Below are 22,266 nucleotides of genomic sequence, written 5' to 3'. Positions count from 1 at the left end.
TTCATCCCTAACGTCGAAGTATTCGAGATGGCAGAGGTCGACAGCATCGAATTCACGCTGCTGAAGATCCAGCTGCGCTGGGTGGGTCACGTCTCCAGAATGGAGGACCATCGCCTTCCCAAGATCGTGTTATATGGCGAGCTCTCCACTGGCCACCGTGACAGAGGTGCACCAAAGAAAAGGTACAAGGACTGCCTAAAGAAATCTCTTGGTGCCTGCCCCATTGACCACCGCCAGTGGGCTGATCTCGCCTCAAACCGTGCATCTTGGCGCCTCACCGTTCGGCGGGCAGCAACCTCCTTTCAAGAAGACCGCAGAGCCCACCTCACTGACAAAAGGCAAAGGAGGAAAAACCCAACACCCAACCCCAACCAACCAATTTTCCCCTGCAACCACTGCAACCGTATCTGCCTGTCCCGCATCGGACTTGTCAGCCACAAACGAGCCTGCAGCTGACGTGGACATTTACCTCCTCCATAAATCTTCGTCTGTGAAGCCAAGCCAAAGAGATAGTAGAGTAGCAGGCCCTTGCGGCCCATGAGCCCACGCCACCCAAATACACCCAATTAACCTACAATCCTTGTACATTTTTTCTGAAGGGTGGGAGCACTTGGATCTAATCCACACAAACGCGGGGAGAACATACAATCTCCTTACAAAGCATCGATTCTAACCTAGGTTACTGGCACTGGCGCTAAAGCTACACTAAATGTGCTGCTAATGAGAAGTATCTTCATTCTTCAATCACATTTTGACCAGGGTGAATGGTGAGAGGATGTTCTGGTTTGAGAGAATCTAGAATTGGGTGTCAACATTTAAGACAGATGAGGCAAAAAATGAGGGTCATCTTGGGAATATATTAAATAATTGAGAATCTGATCTTGTACTGTACCTTTTTAAAGTAGCTATGCTGATATGCTTTAATTATAATCAATTTAATTTTATCCATTCACCTTAATGTGTAGCATATTGGTTACAGTCTATGAAGAAGTGGGGATGAGGTGAAGACAGAAGCGTGCGCGCGTGCAATGGTAATGGTTGATCTCATTTTAAAATTTAGGCCCTTCTTGTTCATGAGCCTGTGCAACCAAATTGCACGCAGTTAACCTACAACTCCTGTACATTTTTTGAAGTGGAAAGAAACCAGAGCACCTGGAAGAAACTTGCGCAAACATGGGGAGAATGAACAAACTCCTTACAGACAGCACTGGATTCAAATCCAGGTTGGTGCCACTGTAGCACCATTGTGCTAATTGCTAGGCTAACTGTGTCACCCTTTTAATATGGTATTAATTTGAAGGGCTTATTTGAATTCATCAATGGAATTTTGAATGTTATTTTCATAGTGATCCTTTATTTTTGTTTAATTATAGGGGGAGTGGATACGTTGCATTGCTATCTAGAAGCCTGGGCTACTGATTCACAGATGTTTCTTTGTTCACATGATCTACAGCTAAAATATCAATTTAAGCAATGTTCTCAATTGGAATCAGCCACGATGCAGTTCCTGATAATAAATTAGATTTAATAATTCCTTTCTATTTTTATCAGGGGGTAATCTAAAAATGTGTGTTAAAATACCATCATATTCTTTTTGAATCAGCTGGAATTCTTTTCTTTTCCCCTAACTAATAGTTGCAACAAGCTTAATTTTTAAAGAATCTCCCAACATTGCGCAGTATAGTATTAAAACATGGTGATGAGAAAGATCTGCAAAGATCTATTCAAAACACGGACCTGAACTTTTCAAATGGTTTGATGCAAGGCAGTGGAAGTAGATGAATTGTGAAGCAGCCACAAGAAAATTGTTCGGAGTGGTTTAGGGTTGGAGAATGTTACAGAAAGCAAGAGCTAAATGAAACAAATGGATATTAAAACATAAATTACAAGATTTGGGGAATAATAAACCTCTTGATGAGCTATAAATTAGTGAGTATAGTTCAAGAAAAGCAAATGGGAAGTAGTGGTTTGGATGAGATAATGCTTAGAAGGTGAAGGATCTGTGAAAGGGTAGAATGGCATTGGATCAAAAATCTGATTTGGGAAGAGAATTTGTGAGAATCTGTGGCCTCCATCGGTTGTGGTCGACCATGGGTACTGCATTTCTGGTAGTCACTGTGGCGAGGCCTCTCTAGGGCACAAGCCAGGGCAGAGTTGATATGGAGGTCTGTTGCCCATGCAGTGGGAACCCCCTTCCTCCCTTCTCCATGCTAATGGCAGGCCCAAAGAAACAACAAAAGTTGATGCAGTTTGGTGCCAGCAGCATCGGAGGAGTTACAGCCGGTGCTGGGCACAGCAGACAGCCGCCTTCAGGAGTCCGACTGGATTTTTCCTCAGGGGTTTACTCCCAAAGCCTTTCCCGTGAGCGGGTATAGCCACAAGTCAATGGAGATGTGAAATCGGAGTTTTCCCTCTCATAGATGAGTTACTGTCTGTGGTTAAAAAGCCCCATCTGCTTGTGGGATCTCATCCCCGCAACTACCCTTCAGCTATGATAACCTTTGGAGCCTTTGTGAGAATGTCAGAATAATTAAATGCAGTGTCAATGGATTAGCAATGGAAGAATGGAGAAGGGACATGTGGAAATAATGAGATAGATTTCTAGAGAAGGGAATGATGAATGAAGTTTTGAAAGGAACTTTCAGTCTTTAAAGTGGCTGAAAATCTTGCACAGTGATTGCTGGCTACCCCATTTTCTACTTGTATTCCCCAAATTACTGTAAAAATCTTTAGTTACATCATGTTTGAATAAAATAATGAGGTCAGATGTAACTTGGTTTCTTACAACGTTGCCATACATTTAGCAGATTTATTGTCATAGAGTTCATACATGACATCGTATACTTCATTGAGATTCTTTTTCCTCCAGGCGAGTCAGAATTTATACTTGTTATTTTTGCAAAAAAATGTACTCAAGATGTGTGTGTTTCTTCTTTCTTTGACTTGGCTTCGCGGACGAAGATTTATGGAGGGGTAATGTCCACGTCTGCTGCAGGCTCGTTGGTGACTGACCTGTCCGATGCGGGGCAGGCAGGCATGGTTGCAAGGGAAAATTGGTGGGTTGGGGTTGGGTGTTGGGTTTTTCCTCCTTTGCCTTTTGTCAGTGAGGTGGGCTCTGCAGTCTTCTTCAAAGGAGGTTGCTGCCCGCCGAACTGTGAGGCGCCAAGATGCACGGTTTGAGGCGAGATCAGCCCACTGGCGGTGGTCAATGGGGCAGGCACCAAGAGATTTCTTTAAGCAGTCCTCCCTCTTCTTTGGTGCACCTCTGTCTCGGTGGCCAGTGGAGAGCTCGCCGTAGAACATGATCTTGGGAAGGCGATGGTCCTCCATTCTGGAGACGTGACCCACCCAGCACAGTTGGGTCTTCAGCAGCGTGGATTCGATGCTTGCGGACTCTGCCAGCTCGAGTACTTCGATGTTGGTGATGAAGTCACTCCAATGAATGTTGGAGACAGCGCTGATGGGAGCGTTCTAGGAGCCGTAGGTGATGCCGGTAGAGGACCCATGATTCGGAGCCAAACAGGAGCGTGGGTATGACAATGGCTCTGTATACGCTGATCTTTGTGTGTTTCTTCAGGTGGTTGTTTTTCCAGACTCTTTTGTGTCGTCTTCCAAAGGCGCTATTTGCCTTGGCGAGTCTGTTGTCTATCTCGTTGTCGATCCTTGCATCAGATGAAATGGTGCAGCCGAGGTAGGTAAACTGGTTGACCGTTTTGAGTTCTGTGTGCCCGATGGAGATGTGGGGGTGCTGGTAGTCATGGTTGATGGAGGACCTCAGTTTTCTTCAGGCTGACTTCCAGTCCAAACATTTTGGAAGTTTCCGCAAAACAGGACGTCATGCGCTGGAGAGCTGGCTCTGAATGGGCAACTAAAGTGGCATCAAGATGTGTGTACAAAAGAGAGAAATATAATCAAACTGTAAAACCAGGGAGGGGAGGGGGGGAAATCAGTAATGAATAATATGCAAAGTAAGTCCTTAAATGAATCTCTGAATTTGTTGTTAAGGAGTCTGATGGTGGAGGGGTAGCAACTGTTTCTGAAACTGGTGATACATGTCTTGTGGCACCTATACCTCTTTCCTGATGGCAGCAGCGAGAACAGAGCACGTGGATGTTGTGAATCCTTGATGATTGCTGCTGCTCTTTGACGGCACTGTTCCCTGTATATTGAATGTATTCATCACTACTTTGGCAGTTCATTGTGGATCTGTTCTGTGGTAAAAAATATTTCACCTCACGTCACTTACGTTGATGCTGGCAAAACACTTAAATTATTGTAACTGAATGACAATACAATTGGAAGTTTACAACATGTGCACCAAATATTTTTCTTAAATAACATCAGCCTGGGCAATAACGTTCTATTTGCCTTGGTCTCCAGCATATTTACCTCCTAAAATGTTATCTGACATGTTAGAAATCTTGCAAGCCCTTTATAAATAGAACAATATATCTTGCAGTTCTAAATTCATCCTTGGCACTAAGTTTTCTCATCATCCTATGACTAAGTATCTCATTCATAGCAATAATTTAAAAATAGATACAAGGTCACGAAGAAAACTTCACATTCAGTTGCCCTAGTTTATACGGGCATCCTACTTAACATTTTGATATCAGTGCTGGTTTAATTCTTGTATCATATCAGTGCTGGTTTAATTCTTGTATCATTAAAGCAAATAACTTTTGTTAGTTTTAAGAGGAGCATTTCTTCATCATTAAATTTTTGCATTTGTTCTAAGTAAAAAAAAAAAAAAAAATTTCAGAGACCATTATGGTACCTCTTTCCAAGTTTTAGATAATAGTATGCTCTTTTTAAATTGCTTAAGTTAAACTTCAATGCTTTTAAAAATTTGCAAGAAAACTAATCAGAATCTCAAGGGAAGATTGCATGGATTTTGAAGTTACTATACGTCATGAAAGCTATTTTGTTCAGTGTTTTCAGTAGTTTCATATGCAAATGAATTGTCAGTATATAATAAAACCCCAGTTATCTGGAATTAAAGTAACTGGCAAAAGAAAATTGCTTGCAGTAATCAAATTTTAGGGACGAACTTTTCGAGTGAAATTTGTGGGGGTGGGTTTCACTTTTACATGAATACTACTTTTGACAGCACCAAGGTGTCAGGAACTCAGATAGTCAAAACTGGGTGGCAAGTCCATGTACAGGAGGTCAGATTGGCGGTCAGCTAGGGCCCAGGAGAGAGTCAAGACCTTGTGGAGCATCAAGACCTTGGATAGGTGGGCAGCCAACATGCGGGTTCGCTGTTGGCACTCAAGAGATCCGGTGGGCAGGTGATCAGGGTGTTAGGAGCTCAGATGGGCAGGTGGTCAGGCAAAAAACAGGAGATCAACTTTTGCATGGTTCATGTGGAAATGTGAGGATGAAGGTGGAGAAGGTTAGTACCTTCAAGTTCCTGGGAGTTCATATAAGAAGACCTCTCCTAGAGGCAGCATATCAAGGCAAAAATGAAGAGGGCACACCATTGCCTCAACATTGGCATGTTGAGTGTTGTATCGAAACTCTGCAGATGCACTGTGGAAAGTTTATTGACAGGTTACATCACAACCTAGTTTGGTAATTTGAGCATCCAGGAGGGCAAACATAGTAAAGGCCATCAGTGTACTGACCTCTAATTGATTAAAGACATTAACTCATGAAGGCAGCCAATGTCATAAATGACCCCTATCATCCTGGTCACAACCTTTTCTCACTGCTATCTTCTGGAAGACACAGAAATTTGAAGTTGTCTAGGCACAAGATTGGTTTCTTTCTAATGGCTATCAGGCTCATGAACTTCCCCTACAACACTAATCATTATATTAACACAACATAAAGGATTGTCTGCACTATTTTAATATTTCTTCTTGTACTGTTGTGACTGAATATTTATTACATAACATTTATTGCTATTTTTAATTTAATATATTATATCTTAAGGGAACATAAGGAGGTCATTTGCCCTATTGAGTCTGCTCCACCATTCCATCAAGAGCTGATCATTCTCTCACTCAGCCTCACTCCCCTGCCTTCTCCCCATAACCTTTGATGCTCTGACAATTTGGATATCTATCAATGTCTGCCTTAAATACACCCTACGACTAACCTCCAGAGGCCCCCATGGTCGTTAATTCCAGAGGTTCACCTCTCTGGCGAAAGAAAGTTATCCATATCTGTTTTAAATGGGTGCCCTTCAATCCTGAAGTTGTGCCCTCTTGTCCTAAACTCCTTGACCAGGGGAAACAACTTTGCCATATCTACTTGGTCAAGACCTTTCAACGTTCAAAATTCTTAAGTTCCCCCTGATTCTTCTGAACCCCAACGAATGCAGTCCAAATGATAATCGCTTCATTCCAGGAATCATTCTTGTTAATCTTCTCTAAGCCCTCTCCAATGGCAGCCTGAAACTGAGGTCTCACCAGTGCCTTCTAAAGGCCTCAACATCACATCCCTGCTCTTGTATTCTATTTCTCTAGATATGAATGCCAACATTGCTTTTACCTTCTTCACCACTGACTCAATCTGGAGGGCCTCCCCTCCCCCAAGTTCTTTTCTTCCTCTGTATTTTGAATTTTCACTCATCTAAATAATCGTCAGGCCTTTTATTCCTTCTTCTAAAGTGCACAATCTTACACTTTTCAACATTGTATTTCATTTACCACTTCTTTGCCCATTCTCCTAATTTATCTGAGACTCTCTGCAGCCTCTTGTTTACTCCTCACTACCTGTCTCTCCACCAATCAGTTGCAAACTTAGCCACATTGCTATTTATTCTGCAATCTCAAACATTAACGTGCCAAGTAAAAAGAATGGCCGCAACACCAACCCCTGCTGAACACCACTGGTAACCGGTAGCCAAATCATTAACATGCAACTTAAAAAGAAGTAGCCCTTAACACTGACCCTGGTAAGCAGTAGCCAACCAGAATAGGATCTTTTTATTTCTACTTTGTTTACTGCCAACTAGCCAATGCTCTACCCATGCTAATATTTTTTCAAATAATTCCATGGGTAGAGCATTGTTAAAGATTGTTATATAATTACATATGTGTGTGGGTGTGTGTACATACATGTAGCTGGTTAACATTGCTATATGTGTGTGGCACTTTAACTAAGCACTGTTCAGCTGGAAGTAAGAATTTTGGTGCACATGTTCATTTTACAATGTATAATGACAATGTTATCATTGAATTAGTCTCTAAATAAAATAATCTTCATCCACTTTATTTGATCTTATTTTCATTTCCACAATCAGAGCACAGCCAATCAGTTATGTTAAGATGATAATGTCCCTTTGTTTAAGAATATACCAGAGAAAGCACACCTTTCTTTAATTGCAAGGTTACTTTCAAGGTGCAAATGTCAGCCAATGACATAACTTGCTCTCTTGTGGATTTGATATCTCATGCAATTGGGTTAAATAAATAGATATCTGGTCCTCAATTGTATAAAAATAATTTTTCCTTTTATTGGTAATTGGTGGAACTCTTCCAAGTGCAAGAAAATCAATAAATTTGATGAAAGTAATGTTTGTGTGAAATAATCTTGCCATTATCAAACTCTTAAATAGACCTCTCATGGGTAAAAGATGACACTTGCACTGTTTTTTACTGGTGTTAAACAAGAAAATCTGCAGATGATGGAGTCTAGTGCAATATACAAGTGCTGGAAAACAACCGTACATTCTGAACTTTGCCATTGCACTCTGACATATTGTAAGACACCCATACCTTTGTTTTATCACCATATATACTTGTGAAATAGTCGATCCTGTGTAATAGTTGACTTTCCCATCTTTTTGGCCTAAAAATCGTGTTTTCCATATAAAAGTTGACTCCACCCAACCGAGCTCTTGATGCCCTGACTGCAAACCCTTATCTCGGCCGCCCCCCAATGAAGCTTCTGAAAACCACCTCCCCTCACCCGTGGACCCTCTCCCTGGTTGGCCACCTGGTCATCAGAGCTCCTGATGCTCTGGTCACAGACTCTCTCCGAGGTCCCAGCCGCCCACGCACCAGAGCTCTAGATGCCACAACCGTGAGGATCCTTGCCCTGGCCTCCCGCCCACTAGAGCTCCCGTCGCCCCGGCCACAGACTATCTCCTTGGTCCCAGCCGCCTGCCCATCTGACCTCCCTCCACCCTGAATATAGGCTTACCATCCAGTCCTGGCCATTTGAGCTCACAATGCCTTGAACGGCACACACACCTACTGCGGTCAAAAGTATGACCAGTTTAAAAGTCGACTCTCCCAAACTTGATCTGGAAAATTGGTCCAAAAAACTCAACTATTACACAAGAATATACAGTATTGTACTAACTGCTGCACTTGTGTGTTGACTTACCTGTATAGCACACAAAACAGTTTTTCACTGCATCTCAGTCAATGCTCAATAAACAATTCAATTCAGATTTGAAATAAGACTGGAAACCAGTTCAATAATTTTTTTATGGTGTGTTTGAATCATGAATTTTGTTCCCCCTTGTGTTGAGTTAGTGTGATGTAATTTGATAGTTAATTAATGCTGGCTTAATCTGTTGATTGCATTTCAGTGCTACTTAATTGATTAGTGTTTCTACTTCCTCTGTTCTGCCCAAAAGGCTTTGAGTGGTAGTGGCACATGACATTGCCTTTTTCCCTGGTCTTGCAATCAAGGTTTAATTTAAAAGTTTGAAAATTCTGGAAATATCTTAACATTCCATCAATAGAAAATTGTAGCTTTTCTGCCTTAGCTCTTAAACCAGAATGTATAGTTCTACCATATTTTTATTATTAAATCATGAAAATTCATGATTGGGCTTGGCTGCTATATAACTACTGTAAATATGTAGTTGATCAATTGCAGACTTAAATTCAATGTACTTAAATATTTTTCAGTCTGTCGCTTCATTTCAATTTCAAATTGTTAATCCTTGTGAATGGAATATCTTGTTGCTTGGTACAGTCTGAAGTTGGAAACAGGCCATTGGTGAACTTGAATAATGAGTACATGATGATCACGAGGCCAAAAATTTCAAACTGACAGGAGTTATTTATGCTGACGTGCTAGGATGATTGTACAAACTTTGTTTGTTTCAAAGCAGTGGCAAAAACCTATGTATGCTTTATAGCAGTGCAAAGTATTTTTGTTCGTAATCAATAAAATTGAAAATGTACAAAGAACGCACAAAATCAGTGAACCGGTGTGGTCTCGAAAGGCCAACATGGCATGTTTCCACTCCGTAAATGGTTATATGATTTGGAAAGAGGAGATGAACATTGTCAACCTCCTTTTTTTAAAAATTAAAAACACATTGCGATACTAAAATCAAACTTCTGATTTGTGTTTTTTATCATTTGTAGGGTTTCCCATCCTGAAGAACTGAGTTGTTAAAGATGGTGGACTACTACCAGGTACTAGGAGTACAAAAACATGCTTCTCAGGAAGAAATAAAAAAATCGTAAGTCTATATTGTCCGCATGCCAATTATTTTTAACAAAGTATCGATTATTCAAAGCAAGGATCGAGAAGGTGGAAAATAGTTCCGCTTGTGAAGCTGTAATGTTTATTGGACATTTTTTTGGCCCCTGTTCAACCTTCTATTTCTTTATGCAGTTGCTTTAAAACAAAAATATTCCATTCTAATGTATATTGCTCTCAAATGAGTCATCTCAGGTAACATTTTGATAGTTCCACAATTTAGATTGCTTGTGAGACTCCTGCGTCTTTTTGAAGTTTGATTCCCATGCACATGTCTTTAAATGTCCAAGAGCTTATAGTCAAGAGAATTTCAAATATAGTAAGGAAATCTTTCTAATTCCTTACCCAGAAGCTCTAAACATTGGAAATGCTTTTGTTCCATCAAACCCTCAAAATTTTAAAATTAGAATTAAGAAATGACCTGTTGTCTTCTCATCGGACTGCAGTTATATCAGGAATATTCTATTGATCTCATTGATTCTATTTGAGAAAAAGGATATTGAAATTTATTAAAATTTTATAGATGGCAAAATGAAAATATTTCTTTTTTAAGGTGATGCCATTGATTTCTGAATGCCATCATGAAAAATGAGCTGATCCATCTATTTTTGATCTTTTTACTGTTTTTCAATTTGTATCAATATTTTCCTGAATTTCAGTATCCTTGTGCAGCAGTCAATTGTCCAACGTTGAATGAAAATCCTAACACTCTAAACTGCTTCCAACAGTTCTCTATTGTCTACTGAACAAGTTATGTCTCCAACCCCATCTAAAAAATTGTCAAGAATAATACATTCTTTGTTGGCATGTTATTTATAGGTATCAATGTTTTCTGTGTCACTAAGGCTGCTTTTTGTGAAGTTCATTTCAGTTCTTCATCCTGTTACGAGCCCAGAGGACCCATAAGCAATAGATATTCACCAAGACAAATGGTGACTTAAACAAAAGTTGCTGTAAATTATCTTTAAACATGAAAACAGAATCGCACTTTAACATCACTATTGACTTAACTAACCTAACTTAACCCCCTTCTAATTCTAAGTGCATGTGTATAAGTTCAGAAAAGTTCTTTGATTCACAGTCCAATCTCACTCCTTATTCCTCCAAGTTCACTGGTTGCAGGCAATTTTTATACTGTGCTCAGAATTTGACATTTATGAAGTTCACCAGGATTTGGTACTTGAAAGGTAAATAGTTACTGCTCAGGAAGGTTCTTGTCAGTTTTCAGAGAGATTTGTTATTCGCTGGAGACCCACAACTGATTCCTTATAACCAGCCACTTCAGTGTTTTGCCGAAGAAACTTGCCCCATTGGGTTTTCAGGATGATAACCTCTTTCTTTCAGGTCACAACAGAGTTCCCTTTTGTTTCTCTTATTTCAAGTGAAACATTTAGGCAGCCAGTCCTCTCCTCATGCATAAACCACAAGGGCTTTGACCAGACTGAACTAAGCACTCACAACCCGTCTTCCAAATGGGGTTTTTCCACAACTTTCCAGATGGTGACTGAAGCACTGCAGAACTGAATTCTTTTTTCTCGGAGTCTCCAGGTGGCGCTCATGGAGTGAACACGTTTTGGTTTTTGCTCCATAAAATATACTATTTTTAACCTGTATCCACCTTTGAACTAACTTCACAGAAGTCAGAAAGATCTTTATTATTTCTCTAATTATACTTAAGTCTGAAAATTTTGAAGAAATGACTGAAGGAAAAGCTACACGAGCTAAAACCCGGGCAGAAGAAGGTAACGGACGAGAGAAGAAACAACCAGACATTAAACTAAGTGAGATGACCTTCACTGACTTTTTAAAATTCTTTCGTGATGAATTCAAAGATGTTTGTCGCAAAAAAGACCTAGCTGAACTTCGTACAGCTTTAATTGCCTCAGAAGCTGAAGCCAAAAAACAACATACCTTAATTGCAGCTCTTCAAACTGAAGTTCAACAAAAAGAGATTAGACTGACTGAGGTCGAACAGAAACTTTCCAAAGCAATTAAACAACTAGAAGTACTCCAGCTGAAAAGCATTGATTCAGAGAACCGTTCCAGAAGACAAAATATTCGTTTGGTTGGAATTCCTGAAGGCATTGAGAAAGGAGATCTCCTGACGTTTTTTGCCGAGCTTTTAAAAGAAGCATACCCATCCGAATTCCCTGCTGATCCACCGCTACTTGATAGAGTACATCGTATCTGGAACCGAAATGCTGAAGCTTCCAAACCCAGAGTGGTGATGGTCCGTATGCATTACGTGAGTACAAAGGATAGATTGATTCGTACAGCCAGAAGACTTGGAAATGTGACTGTTCGTGGCTTTAGTCTAAGAGCCTATGAAGATTTTAGTCCGGTGGTAGTACGCGCTCGAAGACTGTTTAAAGATCTGATGTCCGAATGTTTTGAGAAGAAACTGAAACCTGCGCTCCTGTATCCTGCGAGGCTCAGGATTTCTCCGGAGAACCAAGCTCGTCAAATATTCGACTCCGTGTCTGCAGCACGGAATTACCTGTCGGCTAATTTCCCGTCTAGCGCGACCTCTCAGCCCGAGTGATCGATAAAAAATGCGGTAGATATCGGTCTTTTTCAGGTTAATAGTCAGATTCTGATTTCTGACCATTCGAAAAGTAATAGATCATTATAGCTCTAATTATCCTGTTCATCTTTAACACATTTTTATATATTTTCTTTCTCTGTGAGAAATTTTTTTTAAAATATATAAGTGTATGTTTAATTTTATATTAATCTATACTAATAATATGATTATATTCTTTACTATTTTATTTCTGAATTACTGAAAATGGCGATTTTTTTTTTTTATTTTTTGTTTATTAAAACTTTTCATGGTTTTTTTTACATTCGCCATTTTCTCTTTGTCTTTCTTCATAAACTAATTTTAAAATTATTTAACTCTTTATGACTTTGTTTTATCAGTAGGTACTACACAATTACGATTTTTCTTTTATTTCTTTTTAAATATTTTTCTTTCAATATTTAGTATTTGATTTTAGCTTGAGTTATCCTTTTTATAAGTTTAGGTGGTGGATCTTATCTTAATATTTTGGAGCTGCCGTCTGAAGACATGGGGGTAGGTTTAGTATTATCTCTTCTTTTTTCTCTGATCACTCTCTGGTCAGATGGGGGGCTTTGTGGGTGGGGGGTGGGTTTTGTTTTTCCTTCAGGGGTTTTTATGTTTCATTTTCTTTTTTTTTCTTGATTTTTCTTTTAGAACTACAGATATGGCTGACACGTCGTCATTTCCGGTCCTTCCTTATATCTTAATTCTTCTTCCGGGCGCATGGGTCCCTGCTTTGGTTAACCCTTTATATACTGGAGGGTTGACCTAAGTAATGGATCAAAACATTAATTTTGTCTCTTGGAATGCTAATGGTCTAAACAACATGTTTAAAAGGAGGAAGGTCTTTAAAGTATTCCAGAGACTGAAAGCACAGATTATTTTTTTACAGGAGACTCATGTGAGGAAGGAGGATAATCTGCGTTTTTTTAAATCTTGGAAAGGCCCACAATTTCATGCCAACTCATGCTCTAAGACTCGAGGTGTATCTATTTTTATTGATCCCTCTATTACATTTGTTCAACATGACATCACTGTAGACCCTAACGGCAGATTTTTATTGGTTACTGGGTTATTATTCAATATTAAGGTTGTCATGGTTAATGTTTATGCCCCGAATGTAGATCACCCTGAGTTTTTTAGATCTTTGTTTACTATTTTACCCAATCTAAATGAATATCATTTAATAATGGGTGGGGATTCTAACTGTTGTCAGAATCCCCTGCTGGATAGGTCGAAACCTTCACAGCTCCTACCGAATAAATCGGCTACATATATTAACTCTTTCCTTACTAACTCTGGAGCTGTTGATATTTGGAGATTTCTTCACCCGACAGATAAAGAGTTTTCCTTTTTTTCTCATGTATTCCATTCATACTCGAGAATTTATCACTTTTTTATTGATTCACGTTTTATTTCACTTGTAACTGCTTGTAAGTATGACATTATAGCCATTTCGGATCACTCTCCATTACAACTCTCTCTTAAATTCAAAGACTCTGTTTCTACTATTAAGCACTGGCGTTTTGATGTTACATTATTGCAAGATTTAGACTTTGTTAAATTTATGAAAGAACAAATTAACTTTTTCTTTTCAATAAATTACACTACGGAAATTTCTTATGGAATATTGTGGGATACATTCAAGGCTTATATTCGTGGTCAAATTATTTCTTACTCAGTAGCTTTGAAGAAATGCATCAAAAACAAGATTCATCTATTGGTTGAGAAGATTAAAGACATTGATAAGAAATATGTGACTGATCCTACTGAAGAACTTTACAAACAAAGAATTGAACTGCAGATGGAATATAATTTGTTACTTACATCTTCGATTGAAAACCAGCTAATTAGATCTAAATCTGATTTTTATGTGCATAGTGAGAAATCGGGTAAACTGTTGGCTAATCATCTGAAGAATATTTCAGCTAGACGCCAAATTGTGGAGATTCGCAAACAGAATGGAGAACTGACTGTTGACCAGGAAGAGATAAATCAATCTTTCCAAAATTTTTATACATCCTTATATAGTACAGAATCCCCTCAAGACCTTAGTAATATGTTTAATTTTTTAGAACATTTGAAATTCCCAAAAGTATTACCTCAAGATAACTTAGAATTAAGTAAACCCATTACAGATTCGGAGATCAATAATACTATTTTCTCACTGAACTCGGGGAAAGCACTAGGTCCCGATGGATATTCTGTGGAATTTTATAAAGCTTTTTCTTCTACTCTCTCTCCCTGGCTGATTAAGATGTTTGATGAATCTATCACATTGGGTAAACTACCACAATCATTTTACAGAGCTACGATTTCTCTAATTTTGAAAAAAAATAAAGACCCGACCGAATGTTCTTCTTATAGACCTATTTCTTTGTTGAATGTTGATTCTAAGATCTTCTCTAAAATTCTAGCAACAAGGCTAGAGAAGATATTACCATATATTATCTCTGAAGACCAGACTGGATTCATTAAAAATCGTTATTCCTCCTTTAATATTAGAAGATTGATGAATATTATTTACACTCCTTCACATAAGTCTTCAGAATGTGTTATTTCACTCGATGCTGAGAAGGCCTTCGATAGAGTAGAATGGCCTTACTTATTTACAGTTCTTGAAAAATTTAATTTTAGTCCGATATTTATATCTTGGATTAAACTTCTTTATAATTCCCCAGTTGCCTCGGTTTTTACTAATACCCAAAGATCGCCATATTTTCGATTATTTCGGGGCACCAGGCAAGGGTGCCCCCTTAGCCCTTTATTATTTAACTTAGCTTTAGAACCTTTGGCAATTGCTATCAGAGAAGCACCCAATATTACTGGTATTATTCGTTGCAGGGATATTCATAAAGTATCACTATATGCAGATGATTTATTGTTATATATTTCCAATCCTGAAAATTCTATTCCTGCCGTTTTATCTTTATTAGCCCAATTTAGTAATTTTTCGGGATATAAACTGAATTTAAATAAAAGTGAATTATTCCCTTTTAATGGATGGGTCCCTATTTATGATAGTTTACCTTTTAAAATAGCTAGAGACCATTTTATATATTTAGGGATTAAGATTACTAAAAAACATAAAGATTTGTTTAGGACTAATTTTTTCCCTCTATTGGACCTGATCGGCAGTTTACTTACCAATTGGTCACCATTATCCCTATCCATGATAGGCCGAATTAATGCTATTAAGATGATGATCTTACCTAAATTTTTATATATATTCCAAGCTATACCTATTTTTGTTCCTAAATCTTTTTTTGATAAGGTCGATTCTAAATTGTCCTCATATATCTGGCAAAACAAGAATCCTAGATTGGGGAAAAAATATTTACAGAAATCTAAACTAGAGGGAGGGTTGGCATTACCCAACTTTAGAATTTATTACTGGGCAATTAATATTAGTTACTTAAGGTATTGGTTGAATTATTCAGAATTATCTCTAAATCCCCATTGGGTAAATTTAGAAATTAAACTGATACAAAATTTTTCAATTAGCTATATTTTGGGAGCTGCTCTCCCTTTTACTCTTACTAAATTATATAAACAAATTGATAATCCAATGGCTAACATACACTACGTATATGGTTTCAATTCCGGAGATTTTTTAGCCTAAGTCATTTTATCTTGGAAACTCCTATTGTACTAAATTTCCTTTTTCATCCCTCTCTAATTGATCAAGCTTATTTACTCTGGAAAGTTAAAGGTATAACATGCTTTTCGGATTTATTCTTGGATAACTCTTTCATGTCATTTGAACAATTATCCATGAAATATGATTTACCTCGATCTCATATCTTTTGATATTTGCAGATTAGGAGTTTCTTAGTTTCGACTTTACCCTCTTTTCCCAATCGGGAGACTACGACTGTTTTAGAGGATATACTATATTCAAAATTCCCTCCAAAAGGTGTGATATCTAAATTATATAATATAATTACAAAAATAAATTCTGGGACTTTTGAAAAGTTTAAAAATGATTGGGAAAGAGAACTCAACCTTCATATTTCTAATGAAAATTGGAATAAAATTCTGCGACTGGTAAACTTCTCTATGTGCAAAACATTCACTAATACAGTTTAAAGTTGTTCATAGAGCTCATATGTCTAAAGATAAACTCCATCACTTTTATTCTCATATCGATCCTATATGTGATAAATGTCAATTGGAAATAGCTTCCCTTACACATATGTTTTGGCCCTGTCCCTCTTTACAGAATTATTGGAAGGAAATTTTTTCCATTATATCTACTGTTTTGAATATTGATTTACAACCACATCCCATTACTGCAATTTTTGGATTACCTATGATAGATTTGACTTATTTATCTCTTCCTGCGGATCGTATGATTGCTTTTCTTACACTAATGGCTAGAAGATCTATACTATTAAATTGGAAAGAGGTAAATCCTCCCACTGTTTTCCAATGGTTTACCCAAACTATACTATGTTTAAATTGAGAGAAAATTAGAAACTCTGTCTATGAATCCCCTTCTAAGTTTGAGTTAACCTGGCGACCATTTATTCAATATTTTCATTTGTGGTGAGTTGATCTGGCTCTGTTTTCTTTCTGTGATTATGTATGATAATTGGGCTGTAAGATGAGATCGGAGTGATCGGCATGGTTTAGCTATATCTGTAGGTTTTTTTTAAAGTTTTTTTTAATTCAGATTTATTTTTTCTTCTTTTTTGGGGTTTTTTTCTCTCTTTTTTCATATATTGTTATTAATTATATCTTTTTTTTAGAGATAGTTCACACCCTAAACTGATCAAAATTTTTTTTTATGATATATTTTTATTCTGTAATATTATTGTTTAATATCTCTATTAATTCATTACTTACTATGTATTATTTTTTTTATATCTCTTTGAACTGTATGTGTTTATAAATTATAATAATAATAAAAAGATTGAAAAAGAAAAGAATTCTTTTTTCTCTCTTTCTCTCTCACACACATTCTCACACTCAGAAAAAGCCAATTTTACTCTCTCTGTTTGCAAAACCACATGACCCTCTTAGAACAGCAAGTTCCACTCCAGGCAGCCTGCGGCTCTGAGTTCTTTCATCTGTTGCCTTTTTGTAAACAACAATCCATTGTTGAAGTCTCTTGGGCACGCTCCAAAACTTTTTGCAATGGCTGTCTAGCATGAGCAGAGCTCCAGTATTTTAAATAAGATCTGTTTTAAAGTGTTTGTATGTGACCTACACTTAAAAAAAAACCTGCCCCCAATTTATCTCCAAAAATATATCTATAATCTGTCATAATCCTAATTAAATGACTTGTACATCCACTTTTATAGAACTACTGTTACACTTGGGCAGTCCATTCCAGATTTCAGACACTCCATATGAGGGAAAAATTCCCCCAGCAATCCACAAGTAACCACAAATATCTCACCTTGTATCTATGCTGTTTTTAGACATCCCCACCAGAAGAAAAAGATTTTTACTATCCAACCGTATACCCATTTTGTATACCTATAACTCATACCTCAGCTTCCTCTCCTCGAGGGAAACCAAACCTAGGGTATCCAATCTCCCCTTATGACTTTGATGCTCCATGCCAGCAACTTCTTGGTGAATTTACTCTGTAACCTCCAGCCGATTAGATTTTACTTCGAGGTGATCAAAACTGTACACCATGTTCTGGTGTGGCCTCACCAATGTTTTATAAAGTTGCGAAACATTGTCGTAACATTGTCCCTGCTCTTGTGTTCTATTCCATGGCTGATGAAGGTAAGCATGCTTTTTTTTTTCACCGCTCTGTCTGCCTGAGCTGTCTTTTTCAAGGAATTCTGTCTATCAATATTCTTTAGCACCCTTCTAGTTGTTGAGTAGATCCTGTCTTTATTTGACTTTCCCAAGTGGAGCACGTTTAATTTTGTCAAGATTAGATGATATCTGCTATTGCTTCACTGGATTTAGCAGTTGATCAGTATTATGCGGTAGCCTTAGAAGTGTTGGTCACCATCTTCAACACAAGTTTCTATCATTTGCAAATTTGCCCATCATGCCGTATGCATTCAGATCTAATTCATTCATCTCTAATCATAAGGCATCAAGGGCTTCAACTCACATTCTTGTGATATGTCACTTCTTGCAGACTTTCATTCTGCAAAGCAATCATCCCCCACTAACCTCTGCCTCCCCATAAATTTGTGCCTCCTATTGCCAAATAATTTTTGATGTTATTTCTCTGCAATTAACTTTGTGCCTGGGTAAATATTTTCATTTGATATTATCAACATTCAGCAACTTGCTCAAATAATATATTTAAAAAAAATCACTGGAAAGCAAACTCTAGAAGTTGGACATTAGACTGCAGGAATTGTGATCTTAAAAATTGTTAAATCCTTTGATGACATCTGTTGACTGGAATTGGTAGTACACCAAATGGTTTATTTCAGAACTGAGAATTTAGTTAGAGACACACAGCTCTGTATCCTTGGTCCAGAGTGTCCATATTGACAATTAAATTGACAATTGACTCTTGACACCAATCAAAACCTATATAATTTTTCCTATGTTTCTATCAATTACACCCCCACCACACAATTCTGCATAGGCACTAGTGGTAATTTAGAGTCGTAGTTAACATATAAAATACAGTATCACAATTTTTGTGATGTGGAAGAACCTCCGATCACCTGGAAACGGAAAAAGAAACCCACATGGTCACAGGCAGGATCTGCAGAAACCGACGTGGTCACAGGCAGGATCTGCAGAAACCGACGTGGTCACAGGCAGGATCTGCAGAAACCCACGTGGTCACAGGCAGGATCTGCAGAAACCCACGTGGTCACAGGCAGGATCTGCAGAAACCCACGTGGTCACAGGCAGGATCTGCAGAAACGCACGTGGTCACAGGCAGGATCTGCAGAAACCCACGTGGTCACAGGCAGGATCTGCAGAAACCCACGTGGTCACAGGCAGGATCTGCAGAAACGCACGTGGTCACAGGCAGGATCTGCAGAAACCCACGTGGTCACAGGCAGGATCTGCAGAAACCGACGTGGTCACAGGCAGGATCTGCAGAAACCGACGTGGTCACAGGCAGGATCTGCAGAAACCCACGTGGTCACAGGCAGGATCTGCAGAAACGCACGTGGTCACAGGCAGGATCTGCAGAAACCCACGTGGTCACAGGCAGGATCTGCAGAAACCCACGTGGTCACAGGCAGGATCTGCAGAAACCCACGTGGTCACAGGCAGGATCTGCAGAAACCCACGTGGTCACAGGCAGGATCTGCAGAAACCCACGTGGTCACAGGCAGGATCTGCAGAAACCCACGTGGTCACAGGCAGGATCTGCAGAAACCCACGTGGTCACAGGCAGGATCTGCAGAAACCCACGTGGTCACAGGCAGGATCTGCAGAAACCCACGTGGTCACAGGCAGGATCTGCAGAAACCCACGTGGTCACAGGCAGGATCTGCAGAAACCCACGTGGTCACAGGCAGGATCTGCAGAAACCCACGTGGTCACAGGCAGGATCTGCAGAAACCCACGTGGTCACAGGCAGGATCTGCAGAAACCCACGTGGTCACAGGCAGGATCTGCAGAAACCCACGTGGTCACAGGCAGGATCTGCAGAAACCCACGTGGTCACAGGCAGGATCTGCAGAAACCCACGTGGTCACAGGCAGGATCTGCAGAAACCCACGTGGTCACAGGCAGGATCTGCAGAAACCCACGTGGTCACAGGCAGGATCTGCAGAAACAGTACTGAAAGTCAGATTTCAACCGAGGGTGCTTGCCCTATGAGGCAATGGTTCAAGTAATTGTGTCACTCCATTTATGTCTACTTTAAGCTTTTGCTTTCCTTGTGGTTGTAAATTAGATCTTACAAAGAAAAATCTTACAAGTCCCCATCCATAGTGTTCTGTGGGGAGGAAAAAAAAATTCAGCTGTTATGGTATTTAATCAATTACAAAAATAGGTTGGTGGAAAACTTTGGTTAAAAAGAAATTGCTGGAGCATCATGCAACTTCATTGTTGATTTGGTCTGTCAAGTGGCTAAAAAATAAACCGGGGGTTGGGGGGTGGGGGGGAGCAGCAAGATCTCTTCACATTTTTTTTTCCCCAAAGTCCTCTACAAGATTGCAAAAGTAATGTAGGACGAATTGTAAAATTCCATTATTTGTAGGGTATCTTTCTTTTTATTAATTGATTTTATTTTTCACACTATGAACCATATCAATCAAAATACATACAAACATTTCCCTCTTGAATATACACAGTGGATTTTCTCCCCTTTTTTCCCCCCCTCCCTTCCCTCCCACCTTCCCACCTCCCTCCCACCTTCCCACCCCCTCCAAACCCATTAAATGTTCAACATATACAGTACAATAAAACCATTAAAAATGTCATCACACAATGAAAATAAACAAGAAAATTGTGCCATATTTTACACACTGGATCAGGTCATTTTGTCTTCTCATTCTATCATTTTAGGGGGGTGGAGGTCCGCGGTAGGCCCTCTCTGTTGTGTTCCATGTATGGTTCCCAAATTTGTTCAAATAATGTGATTTTATTTTTTAAATTGTATGTTATTTTTTCCAATGAAATACATTTATTCATTTCCATGTACCAATGCTGTACTCTCAGACTCTCTTCTGATTTCCAAGTTGACATTATACATTTTTTGCTACAGCAAAGGCTATCATAATAAATCTTCTTTGCGCTTCATCCAGTTTGAGGCCTAATTCTTTACTTATATTACTTAGAAGAAAGATCTCTGGAGTTTTTGGTATGTTGCTTTTTGTGATTTTATTTAATACCTGATTTAGATCTTCCCAAAACTTTTCAACTTTCTCACATGCCCAAATTGCATGTACTGTTGTTCCTGTTTCCTTCTTACAGCGAAAACATCTATCTGATAATGTAGGATCCAATTTATTTAACTTTTGGGGCGTGATATATAGCCTGTGTAACCAACTATATTGTATCATGTGTAACCTCGTATTTATTATATTTTTCATAGTTCCAGAGCATAACTTTTCCCATATTTCATTTTTTATCTTTATGTTTAAATCTTTTTCCCACTTTTGTTTGGATTTACAGCTTATTTCATCGTTCTCTTTCTCTTGCAGTTTGATGTACATGTTTGTTATAAATCTTTTAATTATCATTGTGTCTGTAATCACACATTCAAATCTACTTCCTTCTGGTAACTCAGTCTGTTTCCCAATTTGTCCTTCAAGTAGGTTTTCAGTTGGTGGTATGCAAACATTGTACCATGAGTTATTCCATATTTGTACTTCATTTGTTCAAATGATAATAAATTATTTCCCAAAAAACAATTTTCTATTCTTTTAATTCCTTTTCTCTCCTATTCTCTAAAGGAAAGGTTATCTATTATGAAAGGGATTAGTTGATTTTGCGTCAATAATAATTTTTGTAGTTGGTAATTTGTTTTTTTCCTTTCTACGTGAATCTTCTTCCAAATGTTGAGCAGATGGTACAGTACTGGTGAACTTCTATATTGCACCAGTTTTTCATCCTACTTATAAAGTATATGTTTTGGTACCTTCTCCCCTATTTTATCTAGCTCTATCTTGGTCCAATCTGGTTTTTCCCTTGTTTGATAAAAATCTGATAGATACCTTAATTGTGCTGCTCTATAATAATTTTTAAAGTTTGGTAGCTGTAAGCCCCCTTGTTTGTATCATTCTGTTAATTTATCTAGCGCTATCCTCTGTTTTTCCCCCCTTTCCATAAGAATTTCCTTATTATTTTCTTTAGTTCATTGAAGAATTTATCTGTTAAGGGAATTGGTAATGATTGAAATAGGTATTGTATCCTTGGGAAGATAGTCATTTTAATGCAATTTACCCTTCCTATCAGTGATAGTGGCAATTCTTTTCAATGTTTAAGTCGTCCTGTAATTTCTTCATTAATGGCTGATAACTTAATTTGTATAGGTGGCCTAAATTATTATCTAATCTAATACCTAGGTATCGGATTGCTTGTGTTTGCCATTTAAATGGTGATTCTTTTTTAAACTTTGTGAAATCCGCATTATTCATTGGCATCGCTTCACTTTTATTTGCGTTGATCTTGTACCCCGATATTTCTCCATATGGTAGAAATAAGTATTGGGATTATTTTAATTGCTCTCATCACAGAGAGACTCCAATAATAAAAGTGTAATTCTTATAATAGTTGTTCTATTTGACAAGAGTTCATAAAACATTACAGCACAGTACAGGCCCTTTGGTCCATGATATTGTGCTGACTTA

The 22,266-nt window shown here is 38.3% G+C and overlaps 1 protein-coding gene across 2 annotated transcripts in view; it reads left to right on the top strand.

Moving 5' to 3' along the window:
• dnajb6b (DnaJ heat shock protein family (Hsp40) member B6b) overlaps positions 1-22,266 on the top strand; it is a 99,870-nt gene that overhangs the window by 8,078 nt on the left and 69,526 nt on the right. For both annotated transcript variants that reach the window (XM_069914735.1, XM_069914736.1), the window contains exon 2: positions 9,339-9,436. In XM_069914735.1, the coding sequence (XP_069770836.1) occupies positions 9,372-9,436 (65 nt within the window). In that variant the 5' untranslated portion in view covers positions 9,339-9,371. The remainder of the gene's footprint in view (positions 1-9,338; positions 9,437-22,266) is intronic.

The sequence above is a fragment of the Narcine bancroftii genome, chromosome 1, assembly GCF_036971445.1.
Source record: "Narcine bancroftii isolate sNarBan1 chromosome 1, sNarBan1.hap1, whole genome shotgun sequence".
Classification (NCBI taxonomy): Eukaryota; Metazoa; Chordata; class Chondrichthyes; order Torpediniformes; family Narcinidae; genus Narcine; species Narcine bancroftii.
Note: the sequence above shows the minus strand (reverse complement) of the source record. Positions and strands in the feature narration are given on the sequence as shown.